General features: G+C 36.5%; 1 protein-coding gene across 9 annotated transcripts in view; it reads right to left on the reverse strand.

Annotated features, from left to right (window-relative positions):
* The window catches only part of LOC141904289 (muscle-specific protein 300 kDa-like), a 61,525-nt gene that overhangs the window by 14,126 nt on the left and 28,517 nt on the right, over nucleotides 1–18,882 (reverse strand). For 5 of the 9 annotated variants that reach the window (XM_074792906.1, XM_074792870.1, XM_074792887.1 and 2 more), the window contains 46 exons: nucleotides 18,543–18,869; nucleotides 18,153–18,464; nucleotides 17,070–18,035; nucleotides 16,832–16,984; nucleotides 16,581–16,748; nucleotides 16,338–16,499; nucleotides 16,072–16,245; nucleotides 15,675–15,995; nucleotides 15,257–15,580; nucleotides 15,008–15,177; nucleotides 14,761–14,917; nucleotides 14,350–14,667; nucleotides 13,867–14,193; nucleotides 13,151–13,291; nucleotides 12,574–13,062; nucleotides 11,532–12,488; nucleotides 11,014–11,337; nucleotides 10,777–10,929; nucleotides 10,533–10,697; nucleotides 10,115–10,441; nucleotides 9,879–10,031; nucleotides 9,572–9,736; nucleotides 9,128–9,451; nucleotides 8,908–8,979; nucleotides 8,092–8,244; nucleotides 7,847–8,011; nucleotides 7,436–7,762; nucleotides 7,168–7,320; nucleotides 6,885–7,049; nucleotides 6,635–6,643; nucleotides 6,012–6,176; nucleotides 5,731–5,889; nucleotides 5,326–5,643; nucleotides 4,669–5,148; nucleotides 4,382–4,546; nucleotides 3,960–4,286; nucleotides 3,709–3,861; nucleotides 3,431–3,595; nucleotides 2,964–3,287; nucleotides 2,691–2,843; nucleotides 1,808–1,972; nucleotides 1,577–1,725; nucleotides 1,149–1,479; nucleotides 877–1,041; nucleotides 737–757; nucleotides 28–354 (listed from right to left, as the gene is read on the reverse strand). In XM_074792906.1, coding sequence (XP_074649007.1) covers nucleotides 28–354; nucleotides 737–757; nucleotides 877–1,041; nucleotides 1,149–1,479; nucleotides 1,577–1,725; nucleotides 1,808–1,972; nucleotides 2,691–2,843; nucleotides 2,964–3,287; nucleotides 3,431–3,595; nucleotides 3,709–3,861; nucleotides 3,960–4,286; nucleotides 4,382–4,546; nucleotides 4,669–5,148; nucleotides 5,326–5,643; nucleotides 5,731–5,889; nucleotides 6,012–6,176; nucleotides 6,635–6,643; nucleotides 6,885–7,049; nucleotides 7,168–7,320; nucleotides 7,436–7,762; nucleotides 7,847–8,011; nucleotides 8,092–8,244; nucleotides 8,908–8,979; nucleotides 9,128–9,451; nucleotides 9,572–9,736; nucleotides 9,879–10,031; nucleotides 10,115–10,441; nucleotides 10,533–10,697; nucleotides 10,777–10,929; nucleotides 11,014–11,337; nucleotides 11,532–12,488; nucleotides 12,574–13,062; nucleotides 13,151–13,291; nucleotides 13,867–14,193; nucleotides 14,350–14,667; nucleotides 14,761–14,917; nucleotides 15,008–15,177; nucleotides 15,257–15,580; nucleotides 15,675–15,995; nucleotides 16,072–16,245; nucleotides 16,338–16,499; nucleotides 16,581–16,748; nucleotides 16,832–16,984; nucleotides 17,070–18,035; nucleotides 18,153–18,464; nucleotides 18,543–18,869 — 11,688 coding nt within the window. The remainder of the gene's footprint in view (nucleotides 1–27; nucleotides 355–736; nucleotides 758–876; nucleotides 1,042–1,148; nucleotides 1,480–1,576; nucleotides 1,726–1,807; nucleotides 1,973–2,690; nucleotides 2,844–2,963; nucleotides 3,288–3,430; nucleotides 3,596–3,708; nucleotides 3,862–3,959; nucleotides 4,287–4,381; nucleotides 4,547–4,668; nucleotides 5,149–5,325; nucleotides 5,644–5,730; nucleotides 5,890–6,011; nucleotides 6,177–6,634; nucleotides 6,644–6,884; nucleotides 7,050–7,167; nucleotides 7,321–7,435; nucleotides 7,763–7,846; nucleotides 8,012–8,091; nucleotides 8,245–8,907; nucleotides 8,980–9,127; nucleotides 9,452–9,571; nucleotides 9,737–9,878; nucleotides 10,032–10,114; nucleotides 10,442–10,532; nucleotides 10,698–10,776; nucleotides 10,930–11,013; nucleotides 11,338–11,531; nucleotides 12,489–12,573; nucleotides 13,063–13,150; nucleotides 13,292–13,866; nucleotides 14,194–14,349; nucleotides 14,668–14,760; nucleotides 14,918–15,007; nucleotides 15,178–15,256; nucleotides 15,581–15,674; nucleotides 15,996–16,071; nucleotides 16,246–16,337; nucleotides 16,500–16,580; nucleotides 16,749–16,831; nucleotides 16,985–17,069; nucleotides 18,036–18,152; nucleotides 18,465–18,542; nucleotides 18,870–18,882) is intronic. The other 4 variants (XM_074792892.1, XM_074792876.1, XM_074792879.1 and 1 more) reach the window with 4 other exon arrangements.

Consider the following 18,882-nt stretch of genomic DNA (forward strand, 5'->3'; position numbering starts at 1 on the left):
CTATGGAAGATTAGCATTTGGTCATACCTTATATCTATCTAGCTGAGCTTTCTTATCAGCCAAATCTCCTTTCGTCTCCGGGTCCCGTTCAAGTTTATGTTCTAGGTCTCTGAGCCAGGTATCCATTTGTTCATGGCCACGATCAAATTCTGCCCATTGAGTTGATGCCTGTTCCAGAGTGATCTTATTTTCGCTGAGACCATTTTTGAGTTTTTCATACTCATTCCTTGCGCCATCAATTTCATCTCTGACCAGCCTTTTGCCAGCTGCATTAGTGCTGGGCATGAGTCGATCTCCGTAGTCATTGGCACGGCGTAACTTACTATGTCCTTGGTCAAGCGAGGCTTGTAATTCCTGAAAACAGATATAACTATTTTCTCACAGTCATCCCTGATAAATAGCGTGTTGGACAACCCAATTCATTGAGGTCAGTTACAATACTACAATGCCTTTGATTGAAAATTTAAGCTTCAAAAAAAATTAAAAGAAAGTATTGATTTAAACTGGATATAAAAACTAATACCATTCTGTAATTCGAAATTCAAAGCAAGAATCTAATTGTGTTTGCAATGCAAAAACCATAAAAATCATTTCAAATTTAAAGAAATAAATTACAACAGACTCCATACTTGAAATCACTTATAGATCACATAAAGCACCGCTAAAGCAGTCAACTGTATTTCAAAGTCCAGTTTAGGAAAATCATTGATATTTGCTAAAAAATCTGCTAACTTACACTACGAAGATTAATTATAGCCTATGAAGAGAACATGTAACAAAACCTAATAATATTTGAAATACACTTGCTATCATAATCATTCAATATACCGGTAGGCCAAATACATCCAGCCATTTTGATAAGAAAATCACACATACCCTGACATTCTGTAAGTAGGCATCAACATCAGCTTTGGAGCCTTCAGGGGCTTTGACTCTTTCCATTTTCTCTTTGACATCGGCCAACCATTCGTCATATTCATCCATAGCATCCCTATAATTCTGGTGATCATTGTATTGTCCTTCGAGTTTCTTAGCATTTTCCTTGAAAAAATAAACAAACACTGAATGAGTCTGAAGAAAATTCTAAAACACTTAATTTTGTAAAATGATTACACATTTTTTTTTTTCATGAATATCATTTCTCTTACCAAAGATTTTGACACAAGTCCCTGGTATTTAGTTGTCATCTGAGTGATATTGTGTGAAATACGAGCGTCAGCATTCGTTTCTAGAAGAGCCTGAGCTTTCTTATTGACATCATCCAACTGTTGCTGGTGAGCGAGTATATCTTTATGCAGTTTCTGATATTTCTCTAGCTGAGCTTCCTTATCATTAATGTTTGTTTGCGGTTCGATATCCTTTTTCACTAATTTTCCAGTTTCATCAAGCCATTGATTGAAATCTGCAGCTGCATTTTCATAATCATTCCAGCAGTCGAGGCAATCTTCCAAATTACCTCTAGCCCCATTCAAACTTTCACTGAAAGTAACAAATGACCAAATCGTAAAAGCATCCGTATTTAACAGTCGGGTTGCCATAGAACACGTAAAGAAACATTTAACCCTGTAAAGCATACTTGTAATTAGTGAAGTCGTGCTTCATTTGGCCCAGTTCCTGCTGTAATCGACTTTGACCAGCTGGAGCGGAGTTACGAGCGACAGCATCGCCATCAATCAGAGCTTTAGCCAACTTATCATCTCCATCATCAGCAGCTGCTTGTAACGCCTACAAATTCATACAGTTTGTTAGAAAATATATCAAAAATCAGAAAGAAAAATCTGTTTCTTATTTTAACAGAGAAATTTACTTTGATCTTATCTAGTTTCGCGAGGACAGCATTTTTGTCACCATATACATCTGAACAGGATGCAAGTTTTTCTTGAGCACCCCTCAGCCAAGTATTGAAAGCAATATTTGAATCTTGATACTTTTGATGGTCTTCGACGGTGTCTTCGTTTTTCTTGACTAAGTCCTAAACAAAATTGAAATAAACTATTGTCACAAAATATTCAATGGGCAAACATGAATACATTTACATCTAACTCAAAGTTACAATTTCATCTAAACATGATTGTATTTATCAACTATCGATTCTTAAAATAATAAGACAAGTATGAAATGCATATCAATAACGTATATCTGAGACAGAACTGAAAATAAAGAAAAAGATAATCGATACATCAATTATGAGAGAAGAACCATAGCTCTTAATTTGATGAATATATTCTGATGGGAAGGTGAGGTTACATTTATATATACAAATAGTAAGCAGGTGCTTAGAAGACTAATTGAAAATAATAACAAACACATAACAAAGGTAAACAAGAAAAGAATATTTATTTCAAACAACATTCAATGTACACATCTACTCTGAAAAAAATAAATTCGATTATAGCGATTTTTATTTCGTGAATCATGAAACTAATTATAGAAATCGTATTTGCTATCTTATCATCAGAATATGACTACGTAAATATAAAGAGTCGCAATTGTCAAATTATTACTCCAGATTTGGTTTCTTAATGTAGTAATGAAGTTCATCATGTTATAAGGAAGTAACGAACAGAACAGCACAACAATTTGCTATATGAAAGACAAAACATTTTGTAGTCTATTCAACAAACAAACATACAGTAATTCATAAATCAAAGACTAACCAACTCATATATATCAGTAACTCAATATTTTACCTCAACATCCTTCTTGAGAGCATCATATCGAGCTTTTGTTATGGATACATCGTCGCCGACATGACTGGCTGGGTTGTTCTGATCAAGATCCTGACTTTTACCATCAAGTGAATCGATCATATGCTGATGTGACATCACATCCTGATACAAGCCCTGTAAGTTTTTAAAAAAAGAAATAAATCTTAAATTGTGGAACGACATAACAGAAGTTGTTGTTGTAAATGAAAATATTTTGTTTGACCATATTCATTTGGTAACTACCGGCACGCTTACCTTGACCTTTTGAAGCTGCACTTTCTTTTCTCCGAGATCAGCTCGAGCCTCGGTTTCCTTGACTTTATTAGCCATATCTTTCAACCACTTGTCGACCTGATCTCGCGTGTCATCGAAGTCGGTCCATTTCAGCAGACTAGTTTCGAGAGCTATCTTAGTATCGCTTATGTTTGCGGTGAACTCGTCCCAATCACGCTGAAGCGCTTGCAGTTCTTGACGGATAATATCGCGACCTTCTAATGATGTATTAGTCATTGTCTTTTCTCCTAATGTGTTAGTCGTGTGAATCATACCTTGGCCTTCTTCTTTCAGAACCACAAATTCCTACAATATATCATTGTTTTCTAGATTGCACATATGAAAAATAAAAAATGACAGCTAGTGGCAAAACGTTACAAACAAGAAAATCAGTGGAATTTAACAAATTTCAGTTTTTCATTATCGCAATTTTCTTAACGATAATCTACCTGAAGGCTTTCAAGTTGTGCTTGTATGGAGTACCGATCACCTGATGTCTCGGCACAAATGGATAATTTGTCCTCAGTTTCATTGAGCCATTCCAAGCACTGTGCGTACGATTCTTTATATTGTGAATGGTCCTCGACATTCTGTTCACATTTTTTCAGCAGATCCTTAAAGAACAAGAGTTTTCAAACATCTCATGATATTGATACATATTTTGACCAGAAAATTGTTAATTAAAGTTGATATTCAAAACAGAAACCATGAAGTTAATTAAGTTTACCTTGGACAAGCTGACAAGAGCAGAATATCTGGCATTCAGTTGTGACAATTGAGTAGAAACTTTGGGATCACTGCTGCTATGCAGAATGGACTGTGCTTTTTCACTAAGAGCATCGAACTGTGTCTGGTGTTCAATAATCTCATTATGTTTCTCCTGAAAAACAACACATTTGCAAACAACATGAATGAATATAACCTACTCTTCAGAAAAATACTGAATTATGCGGAAAATATGATTTAAAGATGACTTACCGTTTGAGTTTTCAAATAGTCTTTTTTCTCTCTAAGAGTCGTTTTCAGATCAGAGTCAGTTTTCATTGAGGCTTGCATATCCTTCAACCACTGATTGAGGTCGCCGTAAGTCTCTTCATAATCATTCCACTGATGGACAAGTTTATCGAGATTGACTTGGACCTCATCTATTGTGTTGTTGAATGTGTCCATATCTTGGCGTAAGGCACGTGTTTCCTCTTGTATGAGATCGCTTCCAGCCGATGAAGTATGTGCCATGACGGCTTCCCCTTTTTCCAGTGTAGTTTCTACCTTATTTTCACCAGCAGATTTAGCTGATATCAACCCCTATTAATTCAAGATGGGTATTGAATAAGCTCAGGGTTTCAAACGATTCACAACTCTCTCTTCATCGAGCAAATGATCTTAAAAATTCATCATACCTCCAATTTTTGCTGCTTTGCTTCGATATTGTGTCGATCACCGCGAGTATCGCTGCAATAAACGAGCTTCTCTTTCACAGTACTGACCCATTCAGTTGCGTCCAGGTAAGAATCTCTGTAAGCCTGGTGCTCAAAAACATTTCCATCGCAATTACGGACAAGTTCCTGTACAAAATAATAGAAATATGGAAAAGTTGAATCAATTCATTTTGCTTGTGGATGAATAATCCTAATATTTGACTTATCATATGATGATAATTTCATAAGGTTTAAGCATTTCAACTTACAGCTGCATCTCGCTGAAGTGTGTCAAAGCGATTATTCAGTTGATTTACTTGAGCCAGGATATTTGAATCGTTAGTCGCTGTCTGTAACGCCGATGCCTTTTCACCTAGATTGTTCATCGTGGCTTGATGGCTGTTGATGTTCAATTGTAGAATCTTGACTCGTTCGAGCTGTGCCTTCTTTTCCTGCAACGTCGCCTGCGGCTCCGATTCCGATTTGATATTGGCCTCCATTTCACGCAGCCACTTGTTGAACTGATCGATACCCTCATCGTACATGCTCAACTGTGTCAAACAGTTTTCCATTTTCGTCTTGTTCTCATTCATCTGGGTCATATCAGCATCCCAATTATGTTGCACAACCTGGACATCGCGTCGAAGATTATCACGACCAGACGGAGCTGTGTTCGGCAAGACGACTTGCATATTGTCGGCGGCTGATTGCAACTTACGGAATCCTTCATCTCGTAAATTTGAAAGTTCCTACAATAACAATTAAAACCTTGACGAATGCAAATATAAAACCTGCACAAATGAATTATGTGATACTTTATTGTAGTGAAGATGATGTGCTCACAAAATATTTATTCAAATTGTCTACATTTATACGATATTGTTTATACATTCATGGTATTTCTATAGAAGACACTAAAATATTACCTGCAACTGTGTCAAACGAGATTCAACTTCATACCGATCACCATCAACACTGACACAACTACCCAGTCTATTACGGAAATCATCCTGCCACGCTTTACATTCCGTATAAGTTTCCTGATAGTTAACGTGGTCCGTTACATATTGCCCCCACCGTCGAACCAATTCTTTTGCATTGACCACAAGATTTTGGTAACGCGAATTAAGTTGTTGAGCCTGGCTGGATACGTAGTTATCACCACCGATGCGAACCAGTGCACCTGCTCGATCTGTTAGTTCGTTAAATTCGTGAATGTGTTCGATTATTGTATCGTTCAAACCCTACAAATCAGATAAGAATTTGAATATTGTCAGGTCTCAAAAATGGTCAAGAAACTCAATTCTTAATAGAAATTTTGTTTAAAATACCTGTAATTTTTCTCTTTGAGCTTGTTTCTCCTGGAGAGTAGGTTTCAGTTCAACATCTCTCAGTTTGTGTTCCATATCTTTTAGCCATGATGAACAATGTTCGTAGCTATCTTCATAACTTTTCCATAATAAGACACACTTCTCTAGGTCAACCTTAGCCTGTAAATCAACATCAATATAGAGGTAATGAATATCTGATTTTACTGATAATAACTGAAGCAAAAATATGGCCAGATTTCATTTGCCATAGCCATTGAGAGATGAATAGGAATGCCACGTACCTCAGACAGAGAGGTTTTGAAGGTTTCCCAGTCACTCTTCAAAGAGTCAACCTCCTTCACGATTGGATCAAGACCTTGAGGTGCAGTATTTGGTAGAACATCTTGAGACAAAATGATGACATTGTTCACTTTGGCCTCTCCATCGGTTTTATTATTTGCCAAATCCTGTAAATCGAGCAGGAAAAATATACACTTATTCAGTCTGTTGAAAATAAAGAAATTTAAATTCAAACACCAATTACAAAATATCCCAAGATTCTCCATTTTTATAGCCTAATGCCAAAGTAGAAAAGCCTATGTATGCATCAATAAGGCATGATTTCTTTAAGATGCCAAGTCTTAAAGGCTGGTATAAGCAGTACTAATGGAACTGCTGCATCACATTCAATCATAAATGTGGTTAGTTAGCAAAGTATAGCAGTAGAATTGCCTTACGCATACTTCTACCTAAACCTTTTCGGACACGTAACTAAACTACCAAGTTAGTAATTTCATATTGAAAATATGAAGCATTGTGATGACAACTGATTTGGACAATGATTGTGGGTAGATACAATGATGATGATTGCACAGACAGTAAAGAAATATGGCTAAAGTCCCTCTGACAAATTTATGTAACTTACAGGCATTCGCTGTAAAAATAAGAATAAAGTTATACACTATAATATTGTATTGTATCGGTAATCATTCCATATAATTTCTATATTAGAATAGGGATAGAATATATAATACATTTTGATCAACTACATGGGTAAAAGTATTCAAGATTAACGTGTTAGGGTATCCCTGCTAATAAACCATTAGAATGGATAAGAATAATTTTTATGTGCAACAAAACACTAAGAAAAATGTCCCAGAAGTAACTGATTTTACCTGTAGTCTGTCAAGTCTGCTTTGAACTGCATGGCGATCACCAGATACATCAGAACACATAGCAAGACGTTCCTTCATTGTTGTAATCCAATCGTGGCATTCCAGTTGAGCATCGTGGTAGTTAACATGACTCTTTACTATTTCTTCATACTTTTTGACAAAATCCTGGAAAGGAAAAGAAATGTGTGAATGAATGAACTCTCAACAAATACCAGGCGCTTCGATCAACGTATCGCAATTCTAGCATCATTGAATCTTATATGACAAGTTGAATAATACATACTTGAGTGTTTTCACACAGTTTAACATAACGATTGCGTAGCTGTGACAGTTGACTGGACATTCGATCATCAGACGTATTTGTGGCTAAGGCTTGCGCCTTCTCCGATACACCATCAATAACGCGTTGATAAGACAGTACATCTTGGTGGAGACTCTAAATAAATATATTGAAGCAATGTTATTCAGGGGTGAATTGATAGTCAGTTTTAACATTGGCTACATATACTGAGTCATGATTAGTTTAGCTTACATTCAGATGCAACATTTACCTTGTAACTTAGAAGTTGTGCCTTTTTCTGTTCTAGAGTCGCTTTCAGAATGATATCCATTTTTAGCTGGTTATCGATGTTCCTCATCCACTCTTCAAGCTGCACGTAGCTATCATCAACAGATGTCCACTGAATCAGGCTAGCTTCCAGTTTACGCTGTGACAATGCCAGTTCGTCAAACAAGTTTTCCCAGTCTTGTTTCAGAGCGCGAAGTTCTTGGCGAATAGTCTCACGACCTTCAGATGCCGTATTTGGATACAGTCTTTCACCGGCTTCGACTGTCTGGTTTAGTTTGGAAAACCCATTTTCTTTATCACTTAGAAGCTCCTGTAATGTTGAAATTCATATTAATACCGATACTACCCCTCATCTATTGAGCATATATTCTTATTAATCATTATATGCACATACCCTAACATGATCTTGTTTGCTTTCCAGTTCAGTACGACTGCCCGCTACTTCCATACATTCTTTAGCACGTTCTTTGGAATTACGCATCCAAGCAATGCAGTCAGCATATCTGTCTTTGTATAATTCAGTATCTGCCACATTCTGTTCGCATTTCTTCAAAATTTCCTGAAAGTGAAAAACAGACCGTACATTATTAATGCTTGTCACAAGCAACAGGAAACTATGTAAAGTAAAGGGTAACATACCTTGACAGTAACTTGTAGTGTCTGGTAACGGGACTGCAGTTGTGAAACTTGACTAGCAACACGACTTTCTGAGGTGATCTGGGATAGCGCCTGGACTTGGTCATTGAATTCCTCAAAATCTGAATGTCGGCCACGAATTGACTGCATGTAGGTCTGAATTAGAAATATTGCATTTTTTAACTTAAGTGATAAAACATTAAAGGCCCATCTTTAATTGATAAATCTGACTGTGATTTTGTTTGCATTACCAATATTAGAATTATATTTATACATATATCAGTCTCTTTTAGCTAATCAAAATCATTAGTGATTCACTAATTGTAATTAGTTGAAGGGCATAGAAGATGTGTAAACAAGGTTTATAGTGTTAGAAAATGCATTTTGCATATATGAATGGAATTACCAGAATTACCCATCATCATCATGTTTATCATCTTCCCTGGAGTGCATGGTTATGTATCCGGTATACTATTTCATGAACAAAACCACAAAAAAATACTAAACGATGTTGGCAGTTATGTCCCAAAATTGATACACACGAAGAAATACATATATAGAGGCAAATATAACTCGGAGCCAAAATTGATAAATATGTGTGTTACTATCATTTTCATCATTATGCATATCTAATTGAAAAAATGAAAGGATTACAAAAGGAATCAAAGAAGCTGAACGTACATATAGGAGACTATACAATAGAATAATCAAAGAAAACGTACAGGACTATATATAGATAGAAAAATATTGAGAAAATAAATATATGTGCAAGCAATTATGATGTTATTTGCTGCTTAAATTAAATATTTCTGAGCTTACATCTCCTTTAAAGAACTGTTCAATAGTACTGTCAAAGGTAGGTTGAAAGTCAACAACTTCACTGTTAAGTGCCTGTCATGTCACAGAAAAACGAGGGGTGAGCACTCGTTGATAAATTTGTTACTCAGTATAGAGTCTGGTATATAAGACTGTGTTCGTAGTCAAAAAGTTCAATTATCTTAAGAAGAGAAATACTGCAATATATTTGATGAGATCCTACCTGGAATTTCTCAAGCTGCACATGCTTTTCCTCTAGTGTGTTCTTGAGTCCAAAGTCTTTTACTTTCTTTTCCATTTCCTTGATCCAATGAGATAAACGATCATAGTTATCATCATATGAACGCCATTGTTGCATGCAGTTATCCAATTTCTTTTGTGTATCAGTCAACGAAGTGTTGTAGTCGTCCCAGTCCTGTTTCAGCGCTGTGACTTCTTTCGACACGACCTGCCGACCAACCGGAGCAGTATGGACCATCGTCATCTCAGCAATCTGGACACAGTAATCCACTTTCTCCTCGCCATCGGTACGTCCTTTTGTCAAATCCTTAAAAACAAAATATCAATTATCACAGATATATCTCTCACTGTAATTGGAATCGTAACTTCATATAACATTGGTTATTGGAAACCGTTTTCTTTCATTCTAATTCAAAAGAGAACATGCCTGCAATCTTTCAATACGGTTCTGAATTGTGTGCTTGTCTCCTGTGACATCGTTGCATAGATTGCTACGATCTTTCATTAGGCTCAACCAATCTGTCGCAATCTGATACGTGTCATGGTACTGCTGGTGATTTTGGACATTCTTCTCAGATTTCATGATCATATCCTAAAACCGAGGGAAACAACAGTAATATATATATATATATATATATATACCTCGATTAGGTAAAATCATTGATGTTTCAGGGTACTATTGTAAGATGCTAAATACATTCAGTAACTGAACCACAGCACATGTTAAAACATACCTTGGCAGATGTTTTCAGACCTTCATATCGCGTTGAAACATCTTTTATGAATTTGGACAGTTTAGCACTAGGGGCCCCTTGCTGAAGACTTTGCGCTTTCTCGACCGCAGATTCTACGACCCGGTGATGGGAGTTAATGTCTTGCAGTATAGCCTATATAGAAATAGGAGAAAAGGTCAAAATAACTAGCTATCAGCGACCTTTAGATGATACTTTAAAACAATGTTGAGTCTTACCCTATGAGTGTGAAGCTGTTCACGTTTCTCAGCAAGTGTGTTCTTTGGTTCCAATTCTGACTGGAGCACATATTCCGTGTCACTGATCCATTTCAACAGTTGCTCTTGGGTCTCTGAATAATTCTCAAGCTGATTGAGAAAAGATTCAAATTTTCGTTGAGCATCATTCATACTATTCAACAAATGGTCCCAATCTTCTTTCGCTGTGCGTAGATCCTGGCGTATTTTATCACGTCCTGGAGAAGCTGTGTCAGGGTAGAGTTTTTCGCCAAATTCAACAGCACTGTTCAATTTACTAAGCCCAATTTCTTTTTCAGCTTGAAGTCTCTGAAGAATATAATCATATCAATATTTGATTAATCAATATCAATATATTGCAATAACTTTACAATGCGGCAGGATCTTTCTTCAAATTTACCTGGACAACTGCCTGTTTTTCTTCAATTGCCTCTTTGTCTCCTGTTGTATCGGCGCAGTCATCCAGCTTCTCTTCAGCTGATGTCAACCAATCAACAAAGTCATTATGATTAGTTTCATATTGCATGTGCTCTTGAACATGCTGGTCACCTTTTTTGATTTGATCCTACCAAGGTATAAAATAATTTCAGAACATCTGCCAAGCCAAGTTATATCTTTAAATATATGATTGTAAGTTTTCTGACCTTCATATTAGTTAGGAGTGCTTGGTAACGATTATTCAGTTGGTTAACATAGGTCTGCAGTCGAGTGTCACTGGTTACTCCCATTAGGGAGGCAGCCTTGTCAGTGAATTTATCAACTACGTCTTGATAGTTGATTATTTCAGTTTGTAAAGCCTAAAATCAAACCAAAATTACCATTGAACACGTCCGATAATAACTAATGGAATTTGATGTTTCGTTTACGTTGATCTAATTTACCTTCATTTTTTGGCATTGGTCCTCTTTCTCCTTCAGCGTTGAGACCGGCTCAAACTCTCTGGTTTTGTGCTCCATAGCTTTAATCCATTGTGACAAGGAGTCATAATTTTCTTCATAGACCTCCCACAATTCGAGTACCTTTTCAAGACGGTCTCGGGCATCAGTAAGTACATCCAAACACGATGACATTTCCGTCTCCAGGTTAGTTTCATCTTTCTTCAAGATCTCCCTTCCCTCGGGAGATGTGTTGGGATTGATCTTGGCACTGCAGCGTTTTAGACTCTGCAGTTTTGAATCACTTTCTTCTTTCATGGCGTAAATATCCTAAAAAAAGAAAACATGAATAAAATGACAAAACATCAACTAAATTCTAATCCAGGCTCCAGTTCAACAGTTCCAAGTTAAGATTTAACTCTGAGTTAACTCATTGAAAATGAACTAATTTCAATTCAGAGTTTATTCTAACTCACAATTGTGGAACTGGGTCCAGTGTGTTATACACTCTCTTAAATTCTTACCTTGATTCGGTCTAGTCTGATTTGAACAGTGTGTTTATCACCAGAAGTATCACAGCATGCATTTGCACGCTCCAACAGAACATTCAAACATTCCTGACAGTCTTGCAATGAATCCTGATATGCCTGGTGTTCAGTCACATTTACTTCATATCCATGGTATAATGCTTTCGAGTCATTGCACAGATTTTCATATTGCTTTGTAATTTTGTTTGCGAGCTCTTTAATTCGCGGGTCCGCAGTTGACTGAGTTAGATTATGAGCTTTATCGGTTAAAGAATCGACGATGTGATGATGTGATAAAATATCCTGATGAAGTACTTTGTGATTTTGTAGCTGAATTTTCTTTTCGGGCAAAGTCGCCTTCTTTTCTTCATTGACTTTCATCTTTTCAGTTCTTTCCTGCGCCCATTTATTGAATTGTTCATAGCTTTCATCGTATGAAGACCACTGCTGTACACATACATCCAATTTCCGTTGGTTTTCAGACAGCTGATCACAGAAAGCATCCCAATTTTCACGAAGTGTGCGCAAATCTTGTCTGATCGTTTCACGGCCAGGAGCAGCTGTATTAGGGTAAAGCCGTTCACCAGCTTCCACTGTGTTGTGGATTTGATGGATTTCACTGTCTCTCTCGAGAATCAGTTGTTGAAGCTTGCCTTGACGGTTTTCCATGACATTCTTATCACCACTAATCTCTGAACAACCTTTCAGTCGTTCTTTCATATTTTCCAGCCAGGTGCAAGTAGTATCGTATGTCTTGTCATAGTTCTCATGCTCAGTACTGTAGTTTTCCCATTTTGAGATGACATCTTTGATATTGGTCTTAAGTAGATGATAGCGTGTATTAAGTTGGCTGGCATAGGTAACAAGTCTTGTTTCACTACTTCTCAAATTTTCTGCTTGATCAGCCAAAGCATCAAATTTGACTTGTTTCTGATTAATATTTTCTTGTAAATCCTAAAGCAATGCAAAAATAATTGACATTAAAACATAAATCAGTTACAAGATGTTATAGCTCAGGTTACCCCGGTAACTAACTTACCATAAATTTGTTGACCTGATTCTTCTTTTCATCTGCTGTAGATTTCAGCTCATAATCTCTTATTTCTGCTTCCATGTCTCGCATCCAATGACTCAGGAAATTAAAGTTTTCATCATAATCTTCCATACCAGACAGTACCTTATTGACTTGGGCCTTCGTTTCTACAGTCTCATTGACAAATTCATCAAAGTCTTTCTGCAGCGTGTCCAATTCCTTTCGAACAGCTACTCGTCCCGGTTCTGAGCAAGTAGCAAGCACTTTTTCGCCCTTTATACATGCCTCTTCAACCTTGGCCTTACCATCATCGCAGCTATCCAACAGATCCTGAATACGATCTGCTTTATTTTGCAGGGAATGCTTATCACCAGATGATTCGTGGCAAGTGTCCAAGCGATCTTGACCAGAATGAAGCCAATCGCGAGCATTTTGCAATGAATCTTGGTATGCTTGGTGTTGACCAACGGTCTCTTCACATTTTTGCACTTGATCCTGATAAAGATGAAATTGTCATCATGACATCATATTCCAGCAAGAAACAGTAACTAAGAAATCATTTACCGTAGTTCAAACCACTTACTTTGCTATTGTCATATAGTTTTTGATATCTTGATTTCAGGTCAGCGATCTTGCCAGCAGCATTTGGAGACGACAAAGTCTGGGCCTTATCTACGATGCCATCCAACATGTTCTCATGAGCGACAATATCTTGACCCAAATTCTGTAACACAAACATTTCAAGAATACATGTTGAGCCACATGATATACTGTTATATATTTCTAATAGTGAATATAATGTAATAGAAAGATGGATTCCTCATTGCAAGAAGATAGTTACATTAATAAGCCCTGGCTAATGAATGCATCTATATTTCCTTGATGATTTATCATGTCTTGAAAGAGCCGTGACAATTATCTACATGACAGTATAATGTCCAACCAAAGATCTTTCAAATAAATCAACAAAATGATGATCTTTGATATTATAAATGAAGAATTCTATAATAAAGAATTCTGTTAATTTGCAAAATGCACAATTCATGGTTAATGCAAAATTTCACACAAACAACTATGTTAATTTTCAATCAAAATAACAAATCATATAGAATTTGAAAATGTGATTGGGTGCAAAAGCAAAATTTGCAGGATCAATTATTAATTATTCTTTATGTAATGTAGGATATTACAAATCAATCATATAATTAACTCATACTAGTGATTAACGACCAAACCAACACCATGATTCAAAATCAAGGAATACAGCAAGCTCAAAGAGCCACACTAATGTAACTATACCCTGTAGTGAAGGAGTGCAGCTTTCTTCTCTGCCAATGTGGCTTTCGGGTCAAGCACGGTGCTCTGGCTTTTCTCCATTTCTGCCACCCATTTACTAAGTTGTTCATGTCCTTCGTCGTATGATGTCCACTGCAACAAACAGGAATCAATATCGCGTTGTGCTTCGTTCAAATCATCCGAATAGTTTTCCCACGCATCCCGCAGGGTACGCAATTCCTGACGAATGATCTCACGACCTTCTGAAGCAGTTCCTGGATACAGCTTTTCACCTGCTTCTACTGCCGAATTGACGAGAGTCAGACATGCATCTTTATTTGCAACCATTTCCTGAAAAAAGATTTATATAATATATCAAGATCTCATTGTATACACAATCGATTTATAGAAACTTTTGAATTACTGGATATGTGTGAAGAGTACATTAAGAAAATAAAGATAACATAGAAGATTATTCATTGTGACATTTTCCAGAAGTGTGCATACCTTGATCAGTTCCATGCGATGCTGCACATCCTCCCGATCACCAGTCGTATCTTTTGTATTACTCAGATAATCTTTCAATGAATGAATACAATCAGCGGCTTCTTGATATTTCTTAGTGTACATTTCATGGTCGTCAACATTTTTCTCGAATCTGTCCAAGAAATCCTTAGCCGATCCTTTCAAATTATCATACCGTGAATTCAGCTGATTAGCATAATTGGCGACTTTTGGATCACCCGTACTTCCAGAAATCTTTTGTGCTTGGTTCAAAGCATTGGTCACTTCAGCTTGGTGTTTCTGAACATCTTCATTTATAACCTAAAATACATTCAGTCAATAATATAGGCGAACTGAAATACATATTGATGACTTAGTTAATGCAAAGCATGTCTTTCCTTAGATTGAAAATACCTTAAACTTGTCAAGTTGATCTTTCTTGGTTTTAAGATCTGGTTTCAGATTTGATTCTGAACGAATGTTCATTTCAGTGTCCTTCAACCATTGAGATAAATTTTCATTCAAGTCATCATAGTCTTTCCACTGGTCGAGAGCATCTTCTAGTTTATTCCTGAAACAAAAAAGCTATAGAATGAGGCCCAGTTTCTCTTTTGCATTAGAAAAATAGTATGAGAGATAATGAAATAATTCAATCAATTACTTTGTTTGGGAAAGGGTCTGTTTAAATTCTTCCCATGCATCCTGACTTCCAGCACACATTTCATCAATGAGATGCTGCTTGTCAGGTGGCAATAGCGATCTCAACAATTCAGTTTTATCTCCGATCAATTTGGTCTTCATTTCTCCCTCATCAAGACCAGCAATCAGCTCCTGAAATTCATGCTTTCAATGATTAATTTGATACAAGCAGAGTTATATCTATCAGCCAAACAAAATTAATCAGTCTTACATTGATAGTGGCTAACTTAGCTTCAATGCTGTACTTATCACCAGATATGTCACTACACCATTGCACTTTTTCCTTAGCTGTGTTCAACCACCGCTGCTGATCTTGTATAGCCTCTTGATGCTGATGTTCTAATGCTTTTTCCAAATTGGTTTCAACCTTTCCTGCACGTTCCAGAGCATTGTCATATTTTTTGGATAAGATGTTTCCATCTTTGACCATAGCAGATACCTCTGGAGATTTATTGTATTCGACATTCAGGTCGGCAAGCTCCTTTTGCAATTCCTCCATTTGGTCTTCATCTCTTTTCAAAGCCTCACGGATTTTCTGAAATTCAAATGAATAAACCATCAATCATAGTTTTTGCTCATAGTTAAAAGTTTCATGCTTGCACACATTCTAACTTATTTTCAAAACTTACTCGTGCTGCTTGAAGACGTTCAGCAATATCTTTATCATCGCCAGATAAATCATCTAGTTTAGCTAGTTCATCTCGAGCTGCAATAATTCGCTGCTGAACTGCATCCATGTTGTCTTGGATGTTGTCTTTACGTGAGTTATAGTCATCCACCTTGCCTTCTAAGTCAATAGCAGCTTCTTGAGCTTTTTCAAATTGTTTATCGAGGTCTTTTTCAATTGCACGTAATGCAGCGATTTGTTCTTCACTGCCGCCTAATTCTTCTAATCGCTTTATTTCAGCCTTGATTTTCTCACGCATAGATTGCATTTGGGGTAAGTCAGTCTAAAATTAAAATCATGCTCATACAACAAATTTGAATGCTTCATGAGTGTTTTAATCCTATCAGTAATAAAGGTACCTTGTATTTAGCTAATTTAGCTTCCATTGAAGTCGAATCATCAAAATGCTGAGCACCTTCTTCTAATTTTCCAATTGTGTTCTCTAACCAAGTATTCACTTCATCTTTTTTATTTGTAATTTCATCCCAATGATCCTTTTGTTCACCTAAATTCTCACGGCTTGCAGCTAGTTTCTAAAACGTTTTAAACATGTATCAATGAATGTACATACCATGTATAATACTATGAAATAAGGTACAAATTTTGAATGTTAATTAGTACATACCTTTGTCATCTCAGCAAATTTATCATTTACTGAAAGAAGTTTAGCTTGTATTTGATCAGTGGTAAAGGCTGGTAAATTCCCACCCTCTGCCATCAGTTGGGCTCCCTTCGCATTCAGACTTTCCAATTTCACTTTATGTTTAGCCATCACCTGTTCAGCTTTCTGAAGTGGAATACATTTCATAGATTACATATCTATACTTTACAACTGATACGAGAAGACAGCTTTAATAAGGAAATTCACCTTGAACTTTTCAAGGGCAGCTTGGACTTCCTCAGGAGAAGCCAGTGATAAATCAAGATTCATGAGCTCTTCAACATCCTTGAGAGCCTCTTGTAATTCGTCATCAGATTCATCAAATTCTCTCCACAGGGAATGCACTGCATCAGCTTGGTTCTCTTTCTCTTTAGCCTGGAATAACATTGAATGATTGATCTTTAACACTTCAGTCACACATTTCCATAATATGAGGAATAAGGAAAGGTTACACATACCTTGTCTTGAACATGCTTTATTTCCTTTTCAACAGCTTCAACAAGGGCTCGGATTTGTGCAGCTTTTTCTGGATCTGTGGCCTCCAAATCCTTAGCCTGCTGTCGCAAGGCTTCAAGTTGTGGATTATTCATGTCAAGTTCACCTCCAATATTCTATCAATAAGAAACAAAAGTAAGTTTAGCCAGTCAATATTAAACACATCAGTGAGATAATTACTTCTTTGAAAAGCTTAATCACCTTCATAAATTCCTTGAATGCAGCAATTTTTTCTGGGGTGACTGGCTGAGCTAATTTCATGTCATCAATATTCTTTCCTTGAGCTCTTAACCACATCAACATATTTTCACTTATTTGTTCTGAATCTTTTACTTTACCATCGACCTCATCTAGATGTTGTTCCTTCTGTTGCAGTTTATTAGATACATCATCCACTTTTGTCAACATGTCTTCAATTCTCAATTTAAAACCTAGACTTTGTTTTGAATCAGGATCGGTAATTTTTTGCTTAGCAATACCCATCAAGTCATCTAACTCATCACTTTGTTCACCCCATTGTCCAAGCACTTTTTTCAACTCTTCTATTTCAGCCTGTACAGCAGGAATATCTTCCTTACGTATTTCATTTGACTCGATTTTTCTAACCAATTCTTTCAACCTGTCTTCAGCCTTTTTATGGGTGTCATGATATTCAGTCCATTTATCACATAATACATCTCGAGCTTTCACCTGATCATCAGCATCTTTTAATGCATCTTTGAGTTTCTCAATTTTCTCCTTCAATATTTCTTGTTCTTCCGGTGGCAAATTAGGCAACATAGCTTCCATATCAGTGATTAATTTTTCAATTTCGGGTCTGCGCCTTTTAATATCTTCTTTCATGCCTAAAATCTTATTCTTATTGCCTTTCACTTCATCTGCTTTGATGTCTTTAGTCAGATCTAATTTTTCTTGGATTCTGCCCAAGAAATTATTGGCATCTTCTAATCGTGAATACATATCTTTTTTCTCATCAATTTTCTCCTGCAACTTTTTTATTCTGTCATTTATATTTGCACCAACATCAGACCATTCTTTTTTCAGATCACCCTGTTCATCTGCTAAAGCCTGAAGCCCTTCTGGTGTCGTAGTAGACCGTAAAACCTGGCTACTTTTCAATGCAGCATTGAGGGTTGGTTGTTCTTTTTGGAGTTGAGCTTGGATCATCTATTCAAAGAAATAGAAAATATTATATCTCAAATTTGTGATTTTAGATCATCCTCACTTGAAAAGATCAACATGAAAATAATCTAAACATATAATTGCATTTAAATGATAACTAACCTTATATTCCAGTAATTGTTCCTCTAAAACTGGAAGCTGGATACTGTCATAATCTGGATCTTCAGAAAGTTTATCTTCAAACTCTTCTAATGTTCCCTTTGCTTCCTTCATATCAACGCTGTAAGCCTTCCACTGCGCATGCATACGGTCAATTCTAGCTCCTTTGTCATCTGACGAAGACATTATATTGTTCCATTTCCTTTTAAGCTTTTGAATCTCACTGGCAATATTGGGCTGGTCAGTTATCTGATTGGCCTCATCAATAAGACTTTCAAAGATGTTACTAAACTCATCACGCTCCTTAAGAAATTCCTGCAAAAAACCAATTCCATAAGTTACATGTGTGAATGAATATTCAGCTCATTTTATGTTGGAGCAATGTGATCTTACCTCATGCGTCTGGTAAATTTCAAGGGCATCATCAATGTTATCGCACTTTCTTAATTCACCCTGTAGATACTTGTTAGCTTTATCCATCCATGGCTGTAACTCGTCCAAACGATTTTGGTATTGGTTAAAATGGTTCACATTTGATGACAAAACATCAGTTTTTCCAGCAGTCTGACTAAGTAGATTATTGTATTGTTTGCGAAGATTAGCAATCTTATTCTTCAATGGAGCCGCTTCTCGAGCCGAATAGTTACTGGATAGGTCTTTTGCTTTCTGTTCAAGCTCATCGAGTACAGCTCCCTGATCTTCAATTTCTCTGAGTACATCCTGTATGATTGAA

The sequence above is a fragment of the Tubulanus polymorphus genome, chromosome 1 (assembly GCF_964204645.1).
Source record: "Tubulanus polymorphus chromosome 1, tnTubPoly1.2, whole genome shotgun sequence".
In the NCBI taxonomy this organism is placed as follows: domain Eukaryota; kingdom Metazoa; phylum Nemertea; class Palaeonemertea; order Tubulaniformes; family Tubulanidae; genus Tubulanus; species Tubulanus polymorphus.